The following is a 24,209-nucleotide window of genomic DNA, read 5'->3' as shown; positions in this document are numbered from 1 at the left end:
ATAAATAAGAAAACCGCAAAAGCTGTAGTGTTCTAAAGGGAGGGGGGACCTAAAACCATATCCCCATCTTCATGAACTGAGGGTATGCGTTGGCATTTCGATGCCATTCAATATATTTGCTGTTGGTGGTTGGGTCTATGCCACTTTAGCAGAGCCTTGTTATTGAGCATATCGGATTGCTCTCCTTGATGTGAGTCATGCATTCCTGCATGCCATCAGTGGCAAACTCATGCAATTCGTGGCAAGCTAGTCTACCGTCTGCCAATCTCCTCTGTGGCCTTTATGAAATCCGTTATTGTCTATCCATGCCTAGGAGGGAGGCATTTTCAGCAATGTATGAAATCTCTCTTGAGACGGATCGACTGAGTCAAGGAATCCACAGCCCTCAGTTTCCACGAACTGAGACAGGCTGTCCGTGGTGGGACATTTCGGAGGCCCTTTATTGATACGTTCACCATAACCCAGAAGCAACTTGATGGAACTTGCCCCAAAAAGCATCAGATCACTTGTGGGATTACTTATTTCTCGTATGGCATGTGTGTAATATAGCCAGGAGGTCCTCCACATTCAGAGAAACTAATCCTCTGAATCCCAGAGACAGGAGACAACATCAGGGGTTGGCCTCGGCCTCTCCGCCCTGTTGTTGACCCTCCAGAGAAACCGGCCACTGAGTGAGATGTTGGACTGGATGGACACAAAGTGTTCTGCTCCAGCAAGGACTTTCTTAAACATCCTTTGGACTCTCCTCAACCTCTGTCACCAGCCAAGAAGTGTGGCAGTCTTGATTCCTAGAATCATAGAATTGGAAGGTACCTCCTGGGTCATCTAGTCCAACCCCCTGCACTGTGCAGGACACTCACAACCCTCTCGCTCATCCAGTGTCACCTGCCACCCCCTTGAGCCTTCACAGAATCAGCCTCTCCATCAGATGGCTCTCCAGCCTCTGTTTAGAAATCTCCAAAGATGGAGAACCCACCACCTCCCGAGGAAGCCTGTTCCACCGAGAAACCGCTCTGACTGTCAGGAACTTCTCCGCAGGCATTCTGCTTGCTCTTCTGAGGTCATTCAGTTCCCTCAGTGTGCTTTCAGCAGGTTCCTGACACAATTGCCACCTCCTCAAGAGTAGGCACAAGTTTATGAAGCCCTCCTACGTGTCTCACAGTTCTGCAGAAGTGCTTCAGAGATGTGGCATGATACGTAAATGATCTGGAGGGAGGCGACGGCGAACCTCCTCTGAACCTCTCTCATCTTGATAATCCCACGGGGTTCCCATCACTCTTGATAGCAAAAAGAAAAAGAAAAAAATGTAGCTTGATGCATGACCTCACTGGTCTCAACACCCTGCCTCTTTTCTTTAATCACTTCCCCTATGCAAACGCCATCAGTACACACTACAGATTTCACTGAGATCCTCCATTATAAATAGATTCAAATGGGTAGCCGTGTTGGTCTGAAGTAGCACAATAAAATCAGAGTCCAGTAGCACCTTTAAGACCAACAAAGATTTATTCAGGGCGTGAGCTTTCGAGTGCAAGCACTCTTCATCAGACGATGATCTTCTTACATGGCAGGAAACATATAGCAAAAATCAATTATGTTACATCAGTAGACTGTGTCACAACCAAATACAGCCAATGATCATCCTTTGTCAAAACAACCAATCAATCCCCTAGAATTCAGTGTACTTTACAAAAACACAGGGAGAAACCAAACTGCCTTTTATCAGTGATCGGAGGAAGAGTGCTTGCACTCGAAAGCTCACGCCCTGAATAAATCTTTGTTGGTCTTAAAGGTGTCCCTGGACTCTGATTTGATTGTCCTCCATTATGAAGTTCACAAACCATCTGAGAACTAACAGGGCTGGGGAAAGTTGTTCCTTCTGGGTGCAGAAGCTTAGGATCACCTGCGCTGAGCATTCGGCCTCCCTTTGAGAAGAAGAGGTCGAATTGCATTTCTTTGTAACTCTACTCCCAAAATCCTGTTAGCTATAATTGGGTTCTGTCGCTGACCACCAGGATTGGAAACCTCGGTAGGAATCAGCAAACCTGTTTCTTTTTTCGGCTGCCTACTCCCCAACTTTACAAATCCAGTATTGAAGTGTTTTTTCTAGCTCCACTTAAAGTAGTAGTAGTAGTAGTAGTAGTAGTAGTAGTGATTATAATGATGAGGATGAGGATGAGGATGATGATGATGATTATAGTCACAACAAAGAAATTACCATGGCCAGAAATCAAACCCTGTTGACACCCGTTGCATTGTGTGTGTGTGTGGGGGGGGGGGCAGATCACGGGTTGCGATTGTCACATACTAAACTGTGTCCTGCTCTGATGAGATCTGAGTTCTCGGCAGTTGAAGGAAAGACAGGCCAGTTCCTTCCCTTCACTTCCAATTGCTTGTTTGATCACCTCTTTCCGAATCTCGTTCCCAGGGACTGTTTCTCCCCTGACACGGTCTGTTCTTATCCCTCTCCAAAGTGCTTCACACAATATGTGGAGAGTCTTTTTAACGCTGCTGATTGACTCTTTCCGGCCTGCTGCAATTCCCTTCCTGCCTAATTACGGGGCTCGGATTCCTTTATTCTACACGTAATGCCTGCTGATGCTGTAGGCTCATTTCAGAAGGCTGCCCTTTGCGACAGAACTGGGGGTTCCAGTCTTCCAGTGCCTTGTGGAATACCGTTCAGTAAGGAACCATGGATCTGAAGGACCATCTCCTTCCATATGTCCCTGTTTCAGTCCCCAGCCCTGTGGTGCCACTTGGAGATCTTCCGCTGTTAAAAATGATGTCCAAACCGCCAAGAGCTGCTGCCCTGGAGTCAGTGGCTGCTTTGGCATTATACCCTGCTGAGGTCCCATTTATCATCAAACCCAGCCATCTCCAAGCTTCACCCCCATATCTCCAGAGATTTCGCGATACAGAGCTGGCAACGTTATAGGGCTGACTTTCTCGACCATTCGGGGTTTCTTGATGGCCCTGGAAGGGTTTCCCGAATGAGTAGGAGTTAATTAATTTGCTATATATTTTTAAATTTGCTAAACATTTATTGGGTGATATGATCACATATGGCCATGTCAACACCCCCCCCCCATGACCAATAATGGCACCGGAGTCGGTGGGAAAGGGAGGGGCCCTGGTAGGCGTGTCCACAGCTCCCCCTCACTGGTGGTCCTCAAGCAGCGGCTGAACAGATAGTTCTCCTGGATGCCTGAGGCTGATCCTGCACTGAGCAGGGGGTGGGACTAGATGGCCTGCATGGCCCCTTCCCACTCAAGGATTCTAGGAGTCTAGATCAGCAGTGGGATGGGCTGCCTAAGGAGGTGGGGAGCTCCCCCTCACTGGCCGTCTTCAAGCAGGGGCTGGACAGATCCTTCTCCTGGATGCTTGAGGCTGATCCTGCACTGAGCAGGGGGTGGGACTAGATGGCCTGCATGGCCCCTTCCCACTCTAGGATTCTAGGAGTCTAGTTCAGCCGTGGAAGGGGCTGCCTAAGGAGGTGGGGAGCTCCCCCTCACTGGCCGTCTTCAAGCAGAGGCTGGACAGATCCTTCTCCTGGATGCTGGAGGCTGATGCTGCATTGAGCAGGGGGTGGGACTAGATGGCCTGGATGGCCCCTTCCCACTCTAGGATTCTATGATTCTATTGACTGAGCCCTGAAAAATGATTTAACTATTGCCAGAAGCCACCTTGAACCACAAAGAAAGGGGGGAATATGGATGCTTTAAAGAATGAAAATACCCTTGCTTGGCTTTTAGGTTGAGACCAGGACTCTAGCTAAGGGTGGTGCATCATCTTGAAACAGCTTGCCTTCTCTCTGCGCTAGGGGTTTTGGAATATCTTTGCGCGGCTCAGGCTTGTCCAAAAGTGAAACCCTGCCTCTTTGAAATGATGCGACAGTGAGGGACGATCTGCGGGAAACCTTGCTGTAGCTCTGATTGCAAATTGTCCTCCTGGCCGGGGGCGACGGCTTCTTCGCCTGCTGTCCGAGCTCACAGGGGGGTAGGAGCTGTTGCTAAAGTACCAGACACCTGGGAAGGGACTGGCACGGCCAGGGGTGTTATGGAAGCCACCCTCCTGCACTGATTTCCAAAGCCTTGCTGCTTCTGCCAAGGGGATCAACCACTAGGCATACATTTTAAAAACACCCTCCTGCCCCCCCCACCCCATTTTGGTGGACAGTTCTTGCCCACCACCTGTGCATTTGGCTCTTTACAGTTGATAATAGTGTTTACTTCCCCCCTGTTTCAACCTGTAATTTGGCATAGGCATTTATTGATTGATTCAGACCCCGCAAGCTCTCAACTCACGGGGGGGGGGGGGCGGTGTGGGGGGGCACGTTTGCTTGCTGTCTGCAGAACGCGCCTGCTCCGCCACAGATATTTTTTTCTTCTCTGCCGGAGATCAAAACATGCAGGCAAAACATCAGGATGGAGACTCTGGGTATGACAAAGAACGCTTTGTCAACTTTGTTCAAACGAAAGAGCAAAGAGCCGCCTTTTCTAACAGGCCTGCGTATTGCATGTCACCCTTTTTTAAAAAAGAAAGATCATAGTCATCTGTTTTGCAGGTTACGGTTTCCTTCACGGGTCATCCGATGACCGGCAACCGTACTTTGATCCACAGATCACACAAATATATATATGTGTGTGTGTGTGTGTGTGTATATATGTATGTATATGTATTTTGTTGTTGTTGTTGTTGTTAGGTGCGAAGTCATGTCCGACCCATCGCGACCCCATGGACAATGATCCTCCAGGCCTTCCTGTCCTCTGCCATTCCCCGGAGTCCATTTAAGTTTACACCGACTGCTTCAGTGACTCCATCCAGCCACCTCATTCTCTGTCGTCCCCTTCTTCTTTTGCCCTCGATCGCTCCCAGCATTAGGCTCTTCTCCAGGGAGTCCTTCCTTCTCATGAGGTGGCCAAAGTATTTGAGTTTCATCTTCAGGATCTGGCCTTCTAAGGAGCAGGCAGGGCTGATCTCCTCTAGGACTGACCGTTTTGTTTGCCCATATATATATTTGGGGCAGAGCTACTCAGAGCCAGACTACACATGGTGGGCAGGCACGGGAGAACCTGCGGCCGCCGACGCCACCTTAGGAGAGATTTTCACAGTTTCAGTATGTTCCTGATCGGCACCGTGAGACCTGGTTGCTCGCCATGTATTTTTCCAGTCCCAGAATGGCTCACCTGTCTACGTGGGCGCTAGGAAGGTGCAGACGGGGACGAGGTCAGGTGGAGCCCCTGCAGCGTTTGTATATTTATTTATGTATTTTTGCTTGCCGATGTTGCTCCTGTTATTTGTAGATGGCCCTTTTTTTACAGGGACTTGAGGCTCATCGACACAATGGTGCCTTCAGGAATCAGTGCATTTGAATTTTAGAAGTCTGGAACCCCCAGAAAAAAACTGGAGCATAGCATGAGTATTCACAGGACACATTATGCAGTACAGAGATTAGGATCCTGCCTACAACAACAACAACAACAACAATAATAATTCTAGATGGCCCTCCCCACATGGGTTCCTAGCAGTTCACAACAATAAAACATCCGAATAAAATCAGTTGCAATAATAATAAAATTACAACAAAATACAATTTTAAAAAGACGAGTTGGTTTTTATACCCCACTTTTCTCTACTGAGTGGCATCTCAAAGCAGTTTGCAATTGCCTTCCAATTTTTTATGGGGAATTCATTCGGGGGGGGGGGTGGTCCTTACCCACCATGAGCCACTGTGTGGGAGTGGTGGGTAATAAACTGAATCTTATAAATAAACAAATAAATAAATAACATAACATAACAGTCTCAGGGTTCACACAGAACAGGGATCTTCATCCAAGGAACAAATGCAGATCACGACTCACAACTCTAGAGGCGAACAGTAGCCTAAACATTCTCGGGATTTGAGAACCTGAGAACACTCTGTGGGGGCAAGGGGAAGACCCAGGTATGTCCCCAGGCACATTCAGCAAGGAGGCTCCTCGCACTGTGCTCAAGCAGACCCGAAAAGCATCCTGGAAGGGAGCCAGGGACCTACCTGACACTGATGTCTTTTGGCCCAGTGTTTCACCAGGCAGGGGCCAAGACCAAAAAGGCCCTGCCTGAGGCAAAGTTTCACCTCCTTCGGACCGGTGATCCTGGGCGGATTTGGGTCTGATGATTGTACCGCTCTTTTTGGGGTGCCAGACCATCGTGGCTGGCTCCTTGTCCGAAGCTCCCCATGGACATCCAATTGAAAGGAAGCCGAAAGGGTCCGTCTGTACCGCTTTGCCTCTGGCAGGTGGAAGCCAGTAATCTACGGTGCCCCCTTAACCTACCCAGTGCTTCCTGCAGTCAATACCTTGATTAACGCTAATGCGTGGGTTGGCTAACTGCAGGCAGGGCGTGCCGTTTAGAGCAATTAGTAAATATTTAATCAATCCCTTTCGTTTCAGTATCTTCTCTCCTTTTTTTAATGAGGCGGTTGGAGCCATAAAGCACAAAGGGAGCCGCTCTGGCCGACCACCTGGTCACATGGCTTCATTTTTGCAAAGAGAATTAGAATGCCCCCCCCCCACCAACCCCCAGGAAAAAAATACTTGTGGCTCTTTGCCAGGAAGATTGCGTCCTCGAGAAAGAACACTCTTTTTTTAAACAAAAGGGAGTCTACATTCTGTACAGATACAACTGAACGTTCGTATTTTATTAAACAGTTCTGCCAAACCAGCATCTGAAGAAGTCTGTGTGCACACTAAAGCTGAAGACTTGAGTAAGACTTTGCTGGTCCCGAAGGGGCCACCAAACTTAAATTTTGTTCTGCTGCTTCAGATCTGAATCTCCTGCTTTAGGATGCTCTGGGCTGATCCTGCGTTGAGCAGGGGGTTGGACTAGATGGCCTGTATGGCCCCTTCCAACTCTATGGTTCTATGATTCCTTCTCCTTCCCCTGCCCCCGCCCCCTGCCATAATATATTTTGCTTTGGCAAATGGAAAGAAATCCGCTTCCAATGAAACAAGAGCTTAGGGATCTTTCTGCCCCATGTCCATGTACTCTTAAAATCCTAACACCATTTAAATATTGAAGCATATGGTGAGGAGGGCCCGAACCGAACCAGAATTTTTTTTTTTTTGCTGAGATGCCAAAAATACCCCCAAATATTTGCTGATTGGCTCGTTTCCCTCGAAATATCCACAAATGTTTTACACGCATTCTGTCCGGCGTGTGTGTGTGTATGTGGTTTGCTGTTTCTTTAGAACAGAAGCTCCTGGCTTTCTCTTCAGTTGTAATTCCCACTGTGCGGCATTGCCCCCTTCCCCTGCCCGCAATCGACGGGAAGGCTCAGCTTCTTGCTTGAGGTGTGATTACCTTTCGGTGGAAAATGCCAGCTTCGGTTCACACCAATCAATATACAATTGCAACCGTTCGCTCGCAACAAGTAATAACGTTGTCAGTGGGTCCTTGAGATCTCCGGCGCTAAACAGGGAATCACTGGGAGCCGATGTTATTTGCGAACAAAGGTTCGGTCAACTTTTCTTACTGGCGAGCGAGAGGCAGGAGCTGAAATGTGAATCATCAGCGAGAGCCATCAGTCCCCCGCTGGGGTCTTACCTTCTCATTTCCATGCGAGGTCGTTTAATTCTATGCATGGCCGTTAACAGGACTCGGGGACATGTGTGGGATGGAGGAAAAAATAGGCAGTGGAAAGTGTTATTCTGGAGGACAGTTTAATCCCCCCTGTGAATGCAATTGGAACTGGGGCTGAAGAATAAAACAGCAAAATAGCACTGTAACGGTAGCTGGGAGCACCAGTGACCAGACATCTTCTCTTCCCCCTCTCCCTCTCCCCCAGCCCTCTCCCCCAGCCCTCTCTCTCTGTTCCCCTCATCTCTCCCCTCCCGCTATCCCCTCCCTCTCTCCTACTCTCTTTCCCTCCCTCTCTCCCTCTTTCTACCTCTCTTCCTCTCCCTCTCTCTTCCCTTCCCTCCCTCTCTCTTCCCCTCCCTCTCTCTCGCTCTCCCCTCTCTCTCCCTCTTCCCCCTCTCTCCCTCTCTTGATCTCCCTCTCTCTTCCCTTCCCTCCCTCTCTCTTCCCCTCCCTCTCTCTCGCTCTCCCCTCTCTCTCCCTCTTCCCCCTCTCTCCCTCTCTTGATCTCCCTCTCTCTTCCCTTCCCTCCCTCTCTCTTCCCCTCCCTCTCTCTCGCTCTCCCCTCTCTCTCCCTCTTCCCCCTCTCTCCCTCTCTTCATCTCCCTCTCTCTTCCCTTCCCTCCCTCTCTCTCCCCCTCCCTCTCTCTCGCTCTCCCCTCTCTCTCCCTCTTCCCCCTCTCTCCCTCTCTTCATCTCCCTCTCTCTTCCCATCCCTCCCTCCCCCTCTCTGTCCTTCTCTCTCCCTTTCTCCTCCCTCTTTCTCCCTCTCCCTCTCTCTTCCTCTCCCTTTCTCCTCCCATCCCTCCCTCCCCCTCTCTCCTCTCTCCCTTTCCCCTCCCTCTCTCTACCTCTTCCTCTCCCTCTCTCTTCCCATCCCTCCCTCCCTCCCTCTCTCCCCCTCCCTCTCTCTCCCTCTCCCTCTCTCTTCCTGTCCTTCCCTCCTCTCCCTCTCCTTCACTCTCTTTCCCTTTCTATCTACCTACCTCTCTACCTACCTCATACTTACCAGAACTGTCTCTGCAAATGCTGGGAAATTTGGAGGGTGGTGCCTTCAAACGGTGGAGGATGTTACAAAATTTCTGAATGATGCTCTATTAATTTCCCTGAATACCTGTGAGAATTGGGGAGATTCCTAGAGTATCACTGCAGGTGCCATTTCCCAGTCATTTCCCTCCCTGCTGCAGGTATTCCATTTCTTGAAAGAGCTGCGGGACAGGGGTTTACCCTAGTGGATCCTGCGGTGAGCCATCCAATCAGGTTGTAGCAGACGACAAGGCCCGAGCCAATCAGTCGCCCAGGACTGCGATCCTGCCTTGGATCTCAAGCTCGGTTCTTGGCACATCCACAACAGTTATATTGCTAGATTCAAGTCCAGTTGCACTTTTGGGGACGGGCAAAATTGTGGGGATCGGAACTTCTGCGATTCAAAGCTTCCTTCATCAGATACAATGGGGACTTATATCTGACAAAGAGAGCTTTGACTCTCAAATCTTATGTTCCCCAAATCTTGTTGGTCTGTAAATGTGCTCTCAGACTGACACCTGAAGAAAAATATGGCTACCTGCCAAAACTATCTGCTGAATCTATACACTTGCATCCTATGAATGTGATTGGTACAACCTTTCTGCATCCACATATGGCAGAGTAGACTATAGGCCAGGGGTAGTCAAACTGCGGCCCTCCAGATGTCCATGGACTACAATTCCCAGGAGCCCCTGCCAGCGAATGCTGGCAGGGGCTCCTGGGAATTGTAGTCCATGGACATCTGGAGGGCCGCAGTTTGACTACCCCTGGCCTATAGGCCATGAAAGCTCCATTACTTAAGGGAACTGGATTGTTTGTTAGTTTTTAGCATCCCTGCAAAAGACTAATACTTCATCTCATGAAAGGACCAGAAACATCAGCCAACTTGGTTACAATATACACATGCATAGCGTGCGCAGAGGAACCAGGCGAAATTAGTTTTGCAGCCGTTATTTACATTGATGAATTGCTCTAATTGGATAAAACAGACCAGTTCTGCTGATCTAATACCTTGGAATATCTTGTCTGGGACAATTAATATTCCCTTGTCATGCCCCCGTTCAAGCTATTAGAAGAGCGCCTTATGTTCACACTTCTGTCACATTTAACAAATGATTTTTGTCAAGGCATTTCTTATGGGCAACTGTTGATGGATTGCTAAATTTTTTGGGTATCCCATTGCATATGTAAAAGCTGTTAACTGTACCTTTCAGCATTCATGCAAGGGCATTCCAGGCATTCATAAAGAGACTCAGATGCTAGTTTAGAAGAAGAAGAAGAGTTGGTTCTTATATGTCGCTTTTCTCTCCCCGAAGGAGTCTCAAAGCAGCTTACAGTCGCCTTCCCTTTCCTCTCCCCACAACAGACACCCTGTGAGGTGGGTGAGGCTGAGAGAGCCCTGAGATTAGTGAAGAAGAAGAGTTGGTTCTTATATGTCGCTTTTCTCTACCTGAAGGAGTCTCAAAGTGGCTTCCAATCACCTTCCCTTTCCTCTCCCCACAACAGACACCCTGTGAGGTGGGTGAGCCCTGATATTCATAGAATAGAATCACAGAATCCTAGAGTTGGAAGGGGCCATACAGGCCATCTAGTCCAACCCCCTGCTCAACGCAGGATCAGCCCAAAGCATCCTAAAGCATTCCTGCTCGGTCAGAACAGTTTTATCAGTGCTGTGACTAGCCCAAGGTCACCCAGCTGGCTGCATGTGGGGGAGCTCAAAATCGAACCCGGCTCACCAGTTCAGAAGTCCGCACTCCTAACCACGACACCAAGCTGGCTCTTACCTGAGCGTTTTTCATCAATATTTCTTACAGAGGTTTAGGGATTAGTTTAGGGAAGAGAACTGGAAATGGTGTTGGTGGGAAGTGCCTTCAAGTCACAGGCCCCTGATGGTGATCTTGTAGGGTTTTCACAGCAAACGAAGAGCAGAGGTAACTTGCCTCCACTTTTGTCTGCACAAAAACCCTGAAATCTCTTGACGGCCTCCCATGCTAGTACTAACCAGGACCAAATCTAGTTAGCTTCCAAGATCTATCTATCTATCTATCTATCTATCTATCTATCTATCTATCTATCTATCTATCTATCTATCTATCTATCTATCTATCTATCTATCTATCTATCCATCCATCCATCCATCCATCCATCCATCCATCCATCCATCCATCCATCCATCCATCCATCCATCCATCCATCCATCCATCCATCCATCCATCCATCCATCCATCCATCCATCCATCCATCTATCTATCTATCTATCTATCTATCTATCTATTCAATTTATTGCCCACCGCTCCCCGAAGGCTTACAATCCTCTGTTAAAACCCCAGTAAAATCCCCTTAATCAGATAAAAACAGATTTTTAGTTAAAACATACACATCTGAGGAATAGAGTCCGTTGGCACCTTTAAGACCAACAAAGATTTATTCAGGGCGTGAGCTTTCGAGTGCAAGCACTCTTCCTCAGACTATGAACTCCTAACATGACAGGGAAGATATAGCAAACATTGATTATTTATATTAGTAGACTGTGTCACACAACCAAATATAGCCAATGATAATTCTTTGTCAGAACAGCCAATCAATCCCATGGAATTCAGTTGTCGTTTACAAAAACACAAGGAGAAACAAAACTCCCTGTGTCAGTGATCAAAGGTTCTCATCTCCCCAGATGCTGCTTGCCCCATCTGTCTCCATACAAGTGTGAAACATCCCTACAAGGGAATTGCTGGTAACTATCTTATCCCATGGTGCTGGAGAAGACTCTTGTGAGTCCCTTGGACTGCAAGGCGAACAAACCGGTCAGTCCTGGAGGAGATCAGCCCTGACTGCCCCTTAGAAGGCCAGATCCTGAAGATGAAACTCAAATACTTTGGCTACCTCATAAGAAGGAAGGACTCCCTGGAGAAGAGCCTAATGCTGGGAGCGATTGAGGGCAAAAGAAGAAGGGGACGACAGAGAATGAGGTGGCTGGATGGAGTCACTGAAGCAGTCGGTGTGAACTTAAATGGACTCCGGGGAATGGTAGAGGACAGGAAGGCCTGGAGGATCATTGTCCATGGGGTCGCGATGGGTCGGACATGACTTCGCACCTAACAACAATAATAACATCTTATCCCAAGGCCAGGAAGTAAAACTCAAAATTCCATTACATTGCCATGACCTTACAGTCACATTATCACAACTAAAATAAATTGTGAGGAATATAGATACACAAGTTGAACAAGATTAGCATGAATAGTAAGATAAAAACAAAACCTATGTCCTTATTGAGTCCAGGGTATGTCATAGTTTTGAGTGTTGTAATAACTTGCATTTCTGCAGTCTCCCTTTCAACCTGTTCTTTAAGTTACTTTGTAATAAAACAGCTACTTTCAGGCCCCTTATTGAATGTCCTGGAAGGTTGAAGTACATCTGGGGAACATACTCTGAATTTTTTTAAAAAAGCAATAAAACGCAGCCACAACCATGCCTTTGAGCAACAACATCGTCTTCTCCACCCGTCACTTTAGAAAAGGTGGCTCAGTGTTAAACTTACTGCTGTTGTTTAGGTTTCTGTGAAGATCATTAGAGCCTAAATAATTAATCTTGTGAGATAGCAATTGTCCTCTGATAACGTGACAGCCGTGTTAGATTTCCCCTGAAGCTTTGGACTTTAATTATTCTTTTAAAAATGAAAGGGGGGGGCGTGCCACTGAAAGCCCATGGGTTGGGAACCACGTAACCTGAGGGGATGGTGTCAAGAAATTAGTCTCATTAAATTGTATATTTTTGGGTTGGACTGCAGGTCAAGTAAGGTAATCACTCCGTTTTCTAATCCACCCTTCAGTTCTGCTGACTTTGGTGGCGGACACAATAGGTAGACTTTGGTTCAATTCTTTGAAAAAGAAAATCCCAAGTGATTTATTTCAAAGCCAGGGATTTTTTCAAAGCCTCTCTTCTTGTGCATTCCCCCCCCCCCCCGACACCCAGCCCTGTAAATTCTCTCCATTGCCTTTGTCATCCCCCTTGCTCTGTGCAAACTAATCTCTTTTCTTCACTCTGTTTCCTTTTCCCAGTCCAAATAGGTTCAGAAGGTAACCTACTCTCTCACGTCCTTCTCTTCCTTCCAATTCCTCCGCCCCAGTGGCATAATTTCCACAGTTCTCATTCCCAACCAAAATAGAATTCCAGCACGTACAATTTCATTTGGAAAAATCCCTCTCTTATTCCCCTTTCCTTCTAGGGAACCTTATGTGTAAGTTCCTTGGGAACATAGACCTAGGTATACATATATATATATATACAGGATCACATACAGTGATGGGATTGCATTGTTCATAACAATGGTCCTACTAATTCCAGATCAGGCTTACAGTCTGGGCCCAGTATACCTGAGGGATCACCTCTCCACCTTCACCCCTCAAAGAGACTTGTGCTCTACCACCTCCAACCTTCTAGTGGTTCCTGGCCCCAAGGAAGCCCGCTTGACCTCTTTGTAGTAGCCTCCCTCCTATGACGGCTACTACAAATACGCCCAGCCCACAGGGCCTGAGCAGATGCTCTTTGCAGTTTCCACTATTCTTTAATGTTATTGTTATTATTACGTTAATATTATTGTTCTGATCAACTTGTAATTACTATAAATGGAGTTACCTGTATTGTGTCTTGTTTCATGTAAACTGCCCTGAGCCCTCGGGGAAGATGGTGAATGAATGAATGAATGAATGAATGAATGAATGAATGAATGAATGGATGGATGGATGGATGGATGGATGGATGGATGAATGAATGAATGAATGAATGAATGAATGAATGAATGAATGAATGAATGAATGTCACTCCCTGGTCCCAAACACAGAAACTGGCCACGAATCCAATCTCAATCCAGATGCGCTTTCTCAACCAGGATTTCATGAAACCCTGGGGTTTCTTGATGACCCTGGAAGGGTTTCCCGAATGGGTGGGAGTTAATTAAGTTATTTAATCAAGTTAATTAATTTTTAATATATGTTTAAAATGTGTTAAACATTTATTAGGTTATCTGACCCCTCCAAAAATGGCCAATGATGGACTTGGAGGGGGCAGGAAGGGGAGGGGCCCCAGGTGGTCGTGTCCACAGCTCTGCTTCCCAACCCTATGCTGAACGATTGTGCCTTTTTGTGGAGTTCCTCGAAACCTAAAGACTGTTTCAGGGGTTTCTCATTCAGATGCCCTGGCCTAGTTGGCTAGCCCCTTTTCATCAGATCTGGGAAGCTAAGCAGGCTCGGGCCTGGTTTGTACTTGGATGGGAGACAACCAAAGAAATCCAGGATTGCTACCTGGGGTTGGACATTGGCAAGCCTACCTCTGAATGTCTCCTGCCTCAAAAACACTACGGAAGCACCTTAAGTGGCCACCAAGGTGACTTTCTTGCCTGCTTTCATCTCCACTTTGTTTTCTCACAGCTCCGGAAAGCCGTGATGGATCACATATCGGATTCCTTCCTCGAGACCAACGTTCCCCTACTGGTGCTCATCGAAGCAGCCAAGAGTGGGAATGAGAAAGAAGTGAAGGAATACGCACAGGTCTTCCGCGAACACGCCAACAAGTTAGTGGAGGTAAGTGTAACACTTGTGGTCAGCATAACACCTTGCCTTGACAGACGGGTGGCCAAATTGGATCTGGATAAAACGGAATGATTCCAGTATGTCTTGTCTTGGGAACAATCAAAATTGTCAGTCAACCCGACAGACTCACCCCAACCAGGTTTTGTTTAGCAGAATCAGCACCATGGCTGTATATTACATACATGTGCTTGTTCATACAGGTGCCAAAAGTTTGGTGGTTCGGCTCAGGCCAAGCGTTCCATTTTGTGTGTTGCTGCGTGAGACTGTCAGGTAATAGGAGAAGAAGAGTTGGTTCTTAGATGCCTCTTTTCTCTTCCCGAAGAAGGCTCAAAGCGGCTTACAGTCGCCTTTCCTTTCCTCTCCCCACAACAGGCACCCTGTGAGGTGGGTGAGGCTGAGAGAGCCCTGAGATTACTGAAGACTCGGTTCTTATATGCCACTTTTCTCATTTTGAGGTTTCATTTCAGATGTGGATATTTCTAAGGCCCAGAATGGTGTAATGTTAAAGAGCTTGTAATCTGGAGAGTTGGGCTTTGATTCCCCAGTCCGCCACCTTTTGCCAGCTGGGTAAACCTTGGGCTAGTCACAGTCCTGTTAGAGCTGTTCTCACAGAGCAGTTTTGTCAGAGTACTCTCAACCTCATGTGCCTCACAGAATGTCTGTTGCCGAGGGAGGAAGGGAAGGTGATTGTCAACTGCCTTGAGACCCCTTTGAGTAGTGAAATATGGGGTATCAAAGCCAACTCTTCTTCTCCTCCTCCTCCTCCTCCTCCTCCTTCTCCTTTTCCTTCTCCTCCTCCTCCTCCTCCTCCTCCTCCTTCTCCTTCTCCTTCTCCTTGAGTTTGGTCAAATCTGTTCACATGTGTGGTTGGACCCTGCAGGTGAATCATCCTCTGTTTTCCCGTAAATGGAAGCAGCATCCCAGTCAATCTGTGGACAGCCCATATTCCCCGTGCCTCATCAATAGCCCCTCCAGCATCCACACACAGATTCCATTGAAAACTTTGCCAGCTGAGCTGTCTATCCGTGCCGGGCGCACAGCCCAAGAGAGATCCCAGGGTGCTGCTGCTGACACAAATAGAACAGAAAGTGCATCGGGCAGCTAGTAGATAGCCTGTCCAAACTACTTAATGCAGTATTGAAAGTGGAAGGGATGATGCATTTAGAAGTGGTTTTGGAGAGGTGAGACTGGTCCTTAAACTCCGCTGATCAGAGATGGGACTGTGATGACTTTCCCCGCAGTCCAAGAGGGTTCTGTTCTCTGAAGGCAAGAGGGTTTCACAATCTATGCGCTTACTGTCATGTTGACGAGGGATGAACTGTCCTTTGGTTGCTACTCTGTGGCTCTGTTCCGCCTTGGGTTCTGCGCCGGTTCAGAAAGCCAAGCAGAATTTCTGCAGTGAGAAAATGGGTTTCTTTCCAGAAAGAAGCGATTATGAAAAGGTATATATTTTTTTAAAAATAAACCAAATCCTTCCCCTAAAGAAAGAAAGAACATTGCCTTTTTTTTTTTTACAGTCATACAATAGAACTGTGGCATTATTGTGAGATATAACAAAGACGTCTTTCAAAATCCAGTGTTTATGTGCCGAAAATCTTTTCCCCTCCTCCTAATATGATTGGCAAATGACAGTTTTGAAGCGGTTCGTTTTATTTCTTGCGGTTGTTTTCACTTCTTTTGTGTGTGCATTCCAGAAGGCTGGAGTACAAAAATGTGAGATTTAAGTTAAACTCAACTTTGCAGCAATGGAATGTTGATGGAACTTGTGTAGAAGCTACAGACTGAGCAGGTGGATAGAAAACAACAACTGAATTTAGGGGGGGGGGGAAACAACATTAAGAAGCTTTCTGCAGTAACGGGTCATACAGGAGTTTGTCTCCTTGTCTCCATGTGGCCAGAAGGTCTCTGGGGAGCCATGTCTATGTAGAATAGGGTATCTAGCAATCCAAATGGGTACCTGGGGACAACCAAGGAATTCCAGGCTTTGTCTTTTGAGGTCTGTCTTTTGGTCTGTCTCTTGGGGAGCCTGCCATGGGGCTGTTCAGCCCCCACATGATCCCCATGGCAATCCAGTGAATTTCAGGGCTGGATGAACCAGGATCTCCAGCACTTGAGCTGAAAGGACTATGGCTCAGTGGTCTGCTTGGCATGCAGAAGGTCTCAGGTTCAATCCCTGGTATCCCCACCTAAAAAGATCAGGTAGGTTGGTGGTAGTCAACTTGTGGTCCTCCAGATGTCCATGGACTACAATTCCCATGAGCCCCTGCCAGCGTTTTACAAATGGGAATTATAGTCCATGGACATCTGGAGGACCACAGGTTGACTACCCCTGAGGTAGGTGATGGGAAAGACCTCAGATGGTCTAAGTAGGCCACGTGGACCTTGATGGCCAGGTGGTCTTTTTTAATATAGTACAGTGCCATGTTGTTCATGAGTGAACCGGGGTGGCCAAATTGTGGCTCTCCAGATGTCTGTGGACTACAATTCCCAGGAGTCCCTGCCAGCATGTACTGCTCATGGGAATTGCAGTCCGTGAACATCTGGAGAACCACATGTTGGAGAACTTGCCTTGTTCGGCTTCTGCACAGCCCTGTCCCTTAGACACATTGCCCAAGGTGGATACTCTAAATAACCTTTGAACGAAGAAACCACACAGAGGATTTTAGGAAGCCTATTTGTGGGCTGATTACTTTCCCTCCCCCACCCCCCTTCCTTGAGCAAGTTCCCAACGATGTCCAAAATAATCAGTTGCCAGTAAAGAGCACTTGTTGGTGGCAGAGCTGCATAAGCCTATATTTTATGGTGATTAAAATTTGATATAGTGCAGGCAAATCAATGGAATCGCAGGGCAGGATAGTCATTTGCAGCAGATGGAACTAAAGAACGCCGGTTCTATTTCTGCTTTATAGTCTCTTTGTCTATTAGGCTTCCAGGCGCCATTCATTAACACCCCCTTGACCCACCCCGGTGTCATCGGGGGAACAATTTCTTGGGGGTTTGAAAGTCAGGATGCCGCATCTTCCTTCGACTCTCTTCTCCTTGAAGCCACGTCGCATGGCCCAGGTTGGTTGCCTCGATGGCCCCTTCGGTTTTTCTCTAGCCCGACAGAAATCAATGCCGGACCAGCCAGCCTCTGGAGGAGAGTGAAAATTTAGGATTTTTTTCTGTGCGCATGACCTGGGCCGTGAAGTCATTTCTGCCTTACAGCGACCCGACAGATGAATGATTCCAAAACATCATTGTTCATCTGTATTTCATTTTATCGGGGTATTATTTGGGGACTTTATTTCGATAAGATTTTTATGTCATTATGTTTTTTTTTTAATATTTGTTGTAAACCACTGCAAGCCGGTTTGCTGGGAGCAGTGGTCTAGAAATCAAATTATAAATCCTAACCATTGGTGGTGCTAATATTTGTGAAAAAACCCTTTAGACGGGGCGCTGTCCAAGACATTTTATTGGGTGTCCAGCCTGAGCTTCCTCCTACACGGGCCAATCCGGGTGTGCCCAGATTGGGCCAGCCCCTAGAGTGCCCGCCTCCAAAAATTGGCTGCGAGGTGCTCAGCCAATCTCATGGCCAGACGCTGCCTGGCCGTTGAGGAGGGCATTCCCATGGTGCCCTGCCTCAACTGCAGACCAACCCGGCTGCCAGCAGCTGCAGTGGCCCGACTGGCTGCGGTGCAGTTGACCCAGCGGCTAGCAGGGCTACCTGCTCAGCTGCCACGTGTCAGGCCAACTGGCTGCGGTGCTGTTGCCCCAGCCAGCAGCACAAGGATCAAATTGACCGCTGCGTGCCAGGCCAGCTGGCTGCGGGGCTGTCAGCCCACTTCCAGCCGGAACAGAAGGTAGGGCAGCAGCCGCGCCCTCTGGGAGGAGGGCTGCTAGTGCCCGTTGCATTCCTGGATGCAACGGGCTTTCAGACTAGTACATAAATAAAACAGATCATTTTGTTCACAGCCTTGCTCAGGTTTTTCAGACTAAGGCACAGAGGCCTCCTTGCACTGGGATTCAGAGGCCGACTGCCTCTAAAGGTGGAGGCTCCCTTTAGTCAACCCAGCTAGACTCCGGGGTCTAAACCTCCCTTAAAGCTGTCCATTCCTGTGGCCATCGCTGCCTCCTCCACCACTGACCACCGCATTGCAATAACTCTTTGTGTAAAGAAGTATCTGCTTTCTCTCATCCCTGTTCTCCTGGTGAATTTACTGCCTGCCACCTCATTCCTGGGGAGGGCAGGGGGCTTCTGCAGCCTCAGCACAAACTCCTTCAATCCGAGCCTCTGACCGTAATGCCTGGACCGGCCCTCCTTTGAAAAGCACGGGGCTCTTGGTTGCACCAGGCTAGCTGTAAGAGAGAGGAGGGGTCAGCGACAGCCAGTGGAACATCTTTATTTGTGGCCCAGCACCGCTTGGAAGAAAATGCCTCTCTTCTACATGTCCCCCGGTGTGTGGCAGATGCTTATTTGAGAATTCTGCATTGGGTGGCCTGAGGCCGTTCCTCTTCCTGCCTTTCCCCCACCGATTGGAGCGCCTGGTAGGTGAACAGATGGGAAGGACGCAAGTTTTGATCCCTGAACACTTCTTAAGTCGGGGGCTGTGTATTGCCCCCTCCCCTTTCTTTAGTTAGAATCATCCAAGTTTCTGGCGTAAAGGGCAGACACACCTAGGAAATAAGCTCCAGGTTCTTCCTGTCTCGGTCTTGGAATCCTAGAATGATAGAGTCGGACGGGGCCTCCAGGGTCATGTAGTCCAACCCCCTTCAGAATGCAGGAGATTCACAACTACCTGCCAACCCAAAGTGACCCCAATTCCATGCCCAGATGACCCCCCCCCCTGAAAAAAACCCAGAATCTGTGGCCAGCCTGGCCTGGAGGAAATTCAACTACCATCGCCCAGCAGCAATTAGCAATTATCTGGTTATGCCACAAGAGACAAACACTGGTGCATCCCTTCCTGCCCATCCACCCACCATCTGCCTAAGTTCATAAAATCAGCATCTCTGTCAGATGAGTATCTAGCCCCTGCTTAATAACTTTTTTGAACATTGAGAAACTCCTGAAACATTATTCAGGCTTCGAGCAGGCTCAGAGGAGTTTACAATATATTTACTAATAACATCTGTTCCGCTTAATATTTCTGGTAACGGGTTGGAGGAGGAGTGTGTCTCATGGCTTATTTATTTATTTATTTATTTAGATTTATATACCGCCCTCCCCGAAGGCTCAGGCTTAAGTGCCATTCAGCGCTTAACACCCACTCAGGGCATCTGTCCCGCCCCTGAGTGCCTCTTATAGAATCATAGAACCATAGAATCATAGAGTTGAAAGAGGCCATACAGGCCATCTAGTCCAACCCCCTGCTCAACGCAGGATCAGCCCAAAGCATCCTAAAGCATCCAAGAAAAGTGTGTATCCAACCTTTGTCTGAAGACTGCCAGTGAGGGGGAGCTGACTACCTCTTCCTCCAACAAGCTTGCCTGTCTGTCCAGCAGCTGGCCAATCGCCATCCGTATGTCACCCCTGACCACCCCCTCCTCCTTCCACTTCCCTCTGAGGCTCGGAGGCTGCAGATCCCTGCTGTGGGAGAGCTGCCCCTGCTGGTGAATTCCCTTCCTGGGGGCTTCCAGCCTGCAGCCTTTCCAGGTCCTGCGGGAGGAGAAGGCCATCTGCAGAATTTTTCCAACCCCCCCCCACCCTCAATCTAGCACCCGTTGTATTCCTGAATGCAACAGGCTTGGCCCCTAGTCATTAATATTTTACTATTGAGACCAGCTAGTGATTGCATTTTTTCTCAGTGTTCTCAGTATGCCCAGTAAGGATTGATTGATTGGTTTCTGACCCACTTTTCCCATAAGGCTCCCGGCGGGTAACGGCATATAAAAACATACAATTTGAAAGTGCTACAAATGTAAGATCAAAATCTTTAACTTTAAATGACTTGAAATACACATTTCTAGGAAGATACCCAAGACCCTGCCGTTTGCCCAGTGTCATGTCTTTTGTGTGAAAGAGAGGAGGGAAACAATATCTGAAATATCGTTTCTCAGATGGCAAACGGTTGGATGGATTTGGGGCGGAAAGCCAGCTAGAATTCTGGTGTTCTTCCAAGGCTTCTAACGTAGGCCCGGCTGAACATCTCCATTTTATCAGCTCTGCAGAACTGCTCAATGTCCCGCAGGGCCCTGATTTCTCTAGGCAGAATGTTCCACCAGGGCCTGGGGCTGGACCCTGGTGCTGATTGAGGCCAGTTTGATTGCTTTGATTGATGAGAGCCAGCTTGGTGTAGTTGTTAGGAGTGCGGACTTCTAATCTGGCATGCCGGGTTCGATTCTGCGCTCCCCCACATGCAACCAGCTGGGTGACCTTGGGCTGGCTTTGGCACTGATAAAACTGTTCTGACCAAGCAGTGATATCAGGGCTCTCTCAGCCTCACCCACCCCACAGGGTGTCTGTTGTGGGGAGAGGAATGGGAAGGTGACTGTAAGCCGCTTTGAGCCTCCTTTGGGCAGGGAAAAGCGGCATATAAGAACCAACTCTTCTTCTTCTTCTTCTTCTTCTTCTTCTTCTTCTTCTTCTTCTTCTTCTTCTTCTTCTTCTTCTTCTTCTTCTTTAAAAAGCCATCTGCAAATATGTCCGGGTCCTACAAAGCCATCTCATGTTTTCTGAGGATGCTTTCCCTTCAGGTCTCGCGAATGTGGAATCTTATGTTATGCTGTTGCTACGGTGAGAGAAAGCAAGAATTGGGCTGTACTCAGTTGTACCCCCAAAATGCTACTGAGCTTACAAGCCTGTGAGCAAACCGAAAAGACAATCTGAAAATGTTACTGGTAGCCCGGCAATGGGTGCCACCTAAAGCTGCCCCCCCCCCGGCTGAGCCCCACACATATACCTCTTGCCACCTGCCCACACTCCTTGCCCTCATGTCTTTCCCCCATGCAGCCTCCAAGCACACCTCCCCTCCTCATTCCTCAGGTGTCTTTCAAGACAGCGCAGTAAATAACATTTTCATCTCCCAGGTCTTTCCATTGCTGATTTTAGAGTGAATTGCTTCAGGGGGAAATTGCAACGTTAGATTGCTGAACTTGAATTCATTCACAAGCTCAGAACAATGGAGCTCTCTCGGGATTGAATAAGATTCTTGTCACAGTACAGATGCTAATTTTACCACTCCCAAGCAGAGCTGGTGACATTGATCTTAAGAACGCTTGGGAACCAAGAAGGAGGATCGGTCGCTCCAGCTCCTGGGGGTTGGGTGGGAAATGGCTGGCACCAATGTTAACAGGAGGCAGTATTAGCAGGAAGGGCCACCTAGAATCCATGGCCCACTTCAATTGTCCCGCTTCATCCCACTGCTGTGGTTAATCCTTTTCCTTGCTAGTAGTCAACAGTCCCACGTTTGTCAAACATTTCTGGAAGGACCAAACATTGAAAGGTTGTCACTTGGAGGAGGGCAGGATGCTGTTTCCGTTGACTGCAGAGGAGAGGACACGCAGTAATGGGTTTAAACTTCAAGTACAACGATATAGGCTAGATATCAGGAAATAAAATTCACAGTCAGAGTAGTTCAGCAGTGGAATAGGCTGCCTAAGGAGGTGGTGAGCTCCCCCTCACTGGCAGTCTTCAAGCAAAGGTTGGATACACACTTTTCTTGGATGCTTTAGGATGCTTAGGGCTAATCCTGCGTTGAGCAGGGGGTTGGACTAGATGGCCTGTATGGCCCCTTCCAACTCTATGGTTCTATGATTGGCAGTCTTCAAGCAAAGGTTGGATACACACTTTTCTTGGATGCTTTAGGATGCTTAGGGCTGGTCCTGCGTTGAGCAGGGGGTTGGACTAGATGGCCCGTATGGGCCCTTCCAACTCTATGGTTCTATGATTGGCAGTCTTCAAGCAAAGGTTGGATACACACTTTTCTTGGATGCTTTAGGATGCTTAGGGATGATCCTGCGTTGAGCAGGGGGTTGGACTAGATGGCCTGTATGGCCCCTTCTATGATTCTAGGATTCTATGATTTCCAAGATGCTTTCACTTAGCAAGCCAACCCGGGGCCCCGTGCAGCCACATTTCTTCACCTTGTGATGGACTGCTCTCCGGACCGAAGCTGCAAGCCAGCACTTACTTGACTACAGTTCGCTGCCTCTGTGATTTAGGGAGGTGCAAGTTGGCAAGTTTTGTGAACCGCACGCGTCCGAGCAAAGCACGGCCCGCTGCTTATTAGACTTAAGGTTTTCCAGATGCACAATTACTGCTCCTTAAAGTGCTGCACATTACCCATTCCATGGTGCACTTAAGCGTCTTGCTTGGTCATATTTCCAGTTATCAATGGCGGCGGAAGCTGACATGGGGGAAACGTAAAGGTTTCCTCGGTAGCAAAAGGTTGAGCCAGGCTTCTTGTCTTGACGCACGGAGGCTGCGGCGTTGTCTTGGCTTGAGCAATTGCCTCCTCCAATCTACCCGGTTGCTCTCATCCATTCAGGGGGCTGACAGCTCAAGGCATGATGGTGCATTCTAACGTTCCCTGCGCAGAATTTTCAGTGGACAATCAGGTCGGTAAATAACATCGGGGAGCAAGCGGACGGCTCCGGCTCGTACAGACAGGGATGGAGTTTAGAAACTCATCAAAAGTTACAGCCGGAATGGTGGGGAGGAGAAGGAGAAAAGCAAGAGAGCGAGGGCATGATTCTGGGTGGATGTGAGCTGAACCACAAAGTGAAACTCATTGTGAATTTTGCCCTGCTTATGGTTCACAAACTGAATGCTGTGGCATTTGTAGGCTCATGAACTTCCACAAACTTTTAAAATAGTTTGCGGTGGTTCGTGGGTAGGGCCGAAAGCTGGGGTTTAAAGGGACTCCGAAAGCTGGTGTTTAAAGGGACTCTGAGCCTATCGGCTGTTTCAGGCTGCTTAAAGTTTAATGGGACTGCAGAAGATGGTCCAAGAAGCAGCCGAGCAGCACAGAGGCGCTCTCAGCTGGCTTGCGTGGGTGGGAGCTGCCCTTCTGCAGTTCCTTTAAACTTTAACGATATGACGCAAGACAGCTTGAAACTCTGAGGGGTGGGTGGGGAGAAGATTGCTCCCCATTGCTTAGCTGTTTTTTTGTTTGTTTGTTTGTTTTCCAGGATTCTTGTAGAAAAGGGTTTGCGGGACCACCAACAGGTTCATGGTTCATTTCATGGTTCGGCTACAGACCTCCATGAGTCACAGTTTCCCAATCCATGCCCATTCTTAGTAATGATGGATTTTTGAGGGGGTGTAATAAATTGGTCCTGAAGTGGCTGGCCCAGGCTACCCCAATCTTGTCAGATTTCAGAAGGAAAGCAGGTTCAGCCATGGCCAGTATTTGGATGGGAGACCACCAAGGACTTTCAAGGTCGCTTTGCAGACAATGGCAAACCACCTCAGTTAGTTTCTTGCCATAAAAAAACCCTATTGGGTCATCATGACTTGACTGCAACCTGATGTCACTTTATACTATGAAAACAAATCAGAGGTCCCCGAAAGGCCTACAAGCCTATGTCTACTCTTGGTTGTATCCTACAGCAGGGGCAGTCAACCTGTGGTCCTCCAGATGTTCATGGACTACAGTTCCCATGAACCCTGCCAGCGTTTGCTGGCAGGGGCTCATGGGAATTGTAGTCCATGGACATCTGGAGGACCACAGGTTGACTACCCCTGTCCTACAGCATGTAGGATACAGCATGTATTGGTCCTGTTGGCCAATAGCTATTGAACAACATACCTTCTGTGAAGATCCCCTGTAAAGCCATCGAAACTTGATGGCCATTGGCTGTACCTTGGAGCAATGAGTTCCGGAAGTTCCTGGGTAAAACCAGAATTTCATTTTGTCTCTCCTGAATCTCTCGTCCACCAACTTTTAACGGCTTCGCAGCATCTTAGTGCCATGGGGAAAGGAGGAAACGTTTCTTCTCTCTTTCTCTCTTCCCTTTGCAGAACGGGAGAAACAGAACAGGCCTATAGGGAGC

The 24,209-nt window shown here is 48.1% G+C and overlaps 1 protein-coding gene across 3 annotated transcripts in view; it reads left to right on the top strand.

Moving 5' to 3' along the window:
• The window catches only part of CTNNA2 (catenin alpha 2), a 459,457-nt gene that overhangs the window by 328,960 nt on the left and 106,288 nt on the right, over positions 1 to 24,209 (top strand). For all 3 annotated transcript variants that reach the window (XM_077301175.1, XM_077301174.1, XM_077301176.1), the window contains exon 9: positions 14,070 to 14,222. In XM_077301175.1, the coding sequence (XP_077157290.1) occupies positions 14,070 to 14,222 (153 nt within the window). The remainder of the gene's footprint in view (positions 1 to 14,069; positions 14,223 to 24,209) is intronic.

Source organism: Paroedura picta, chromosome 10, assembly GCF_049243985.1.
Source record: "Paroedura picta isolate Pp20150507F chromosome 10, Ppicta_v3.0, whole genome shotgun sequence".
Lineage (NCBI taxonomy): Eukaryota > Metazoa > Chordata > Lepidosauria > Squamata > Gekkonidae > Paroedura > Paroedura picta.
Note: the sequence above shows the minus strand (reverse complement) of the source record. Positions and strands in the feature narration are given on the sequence as shown.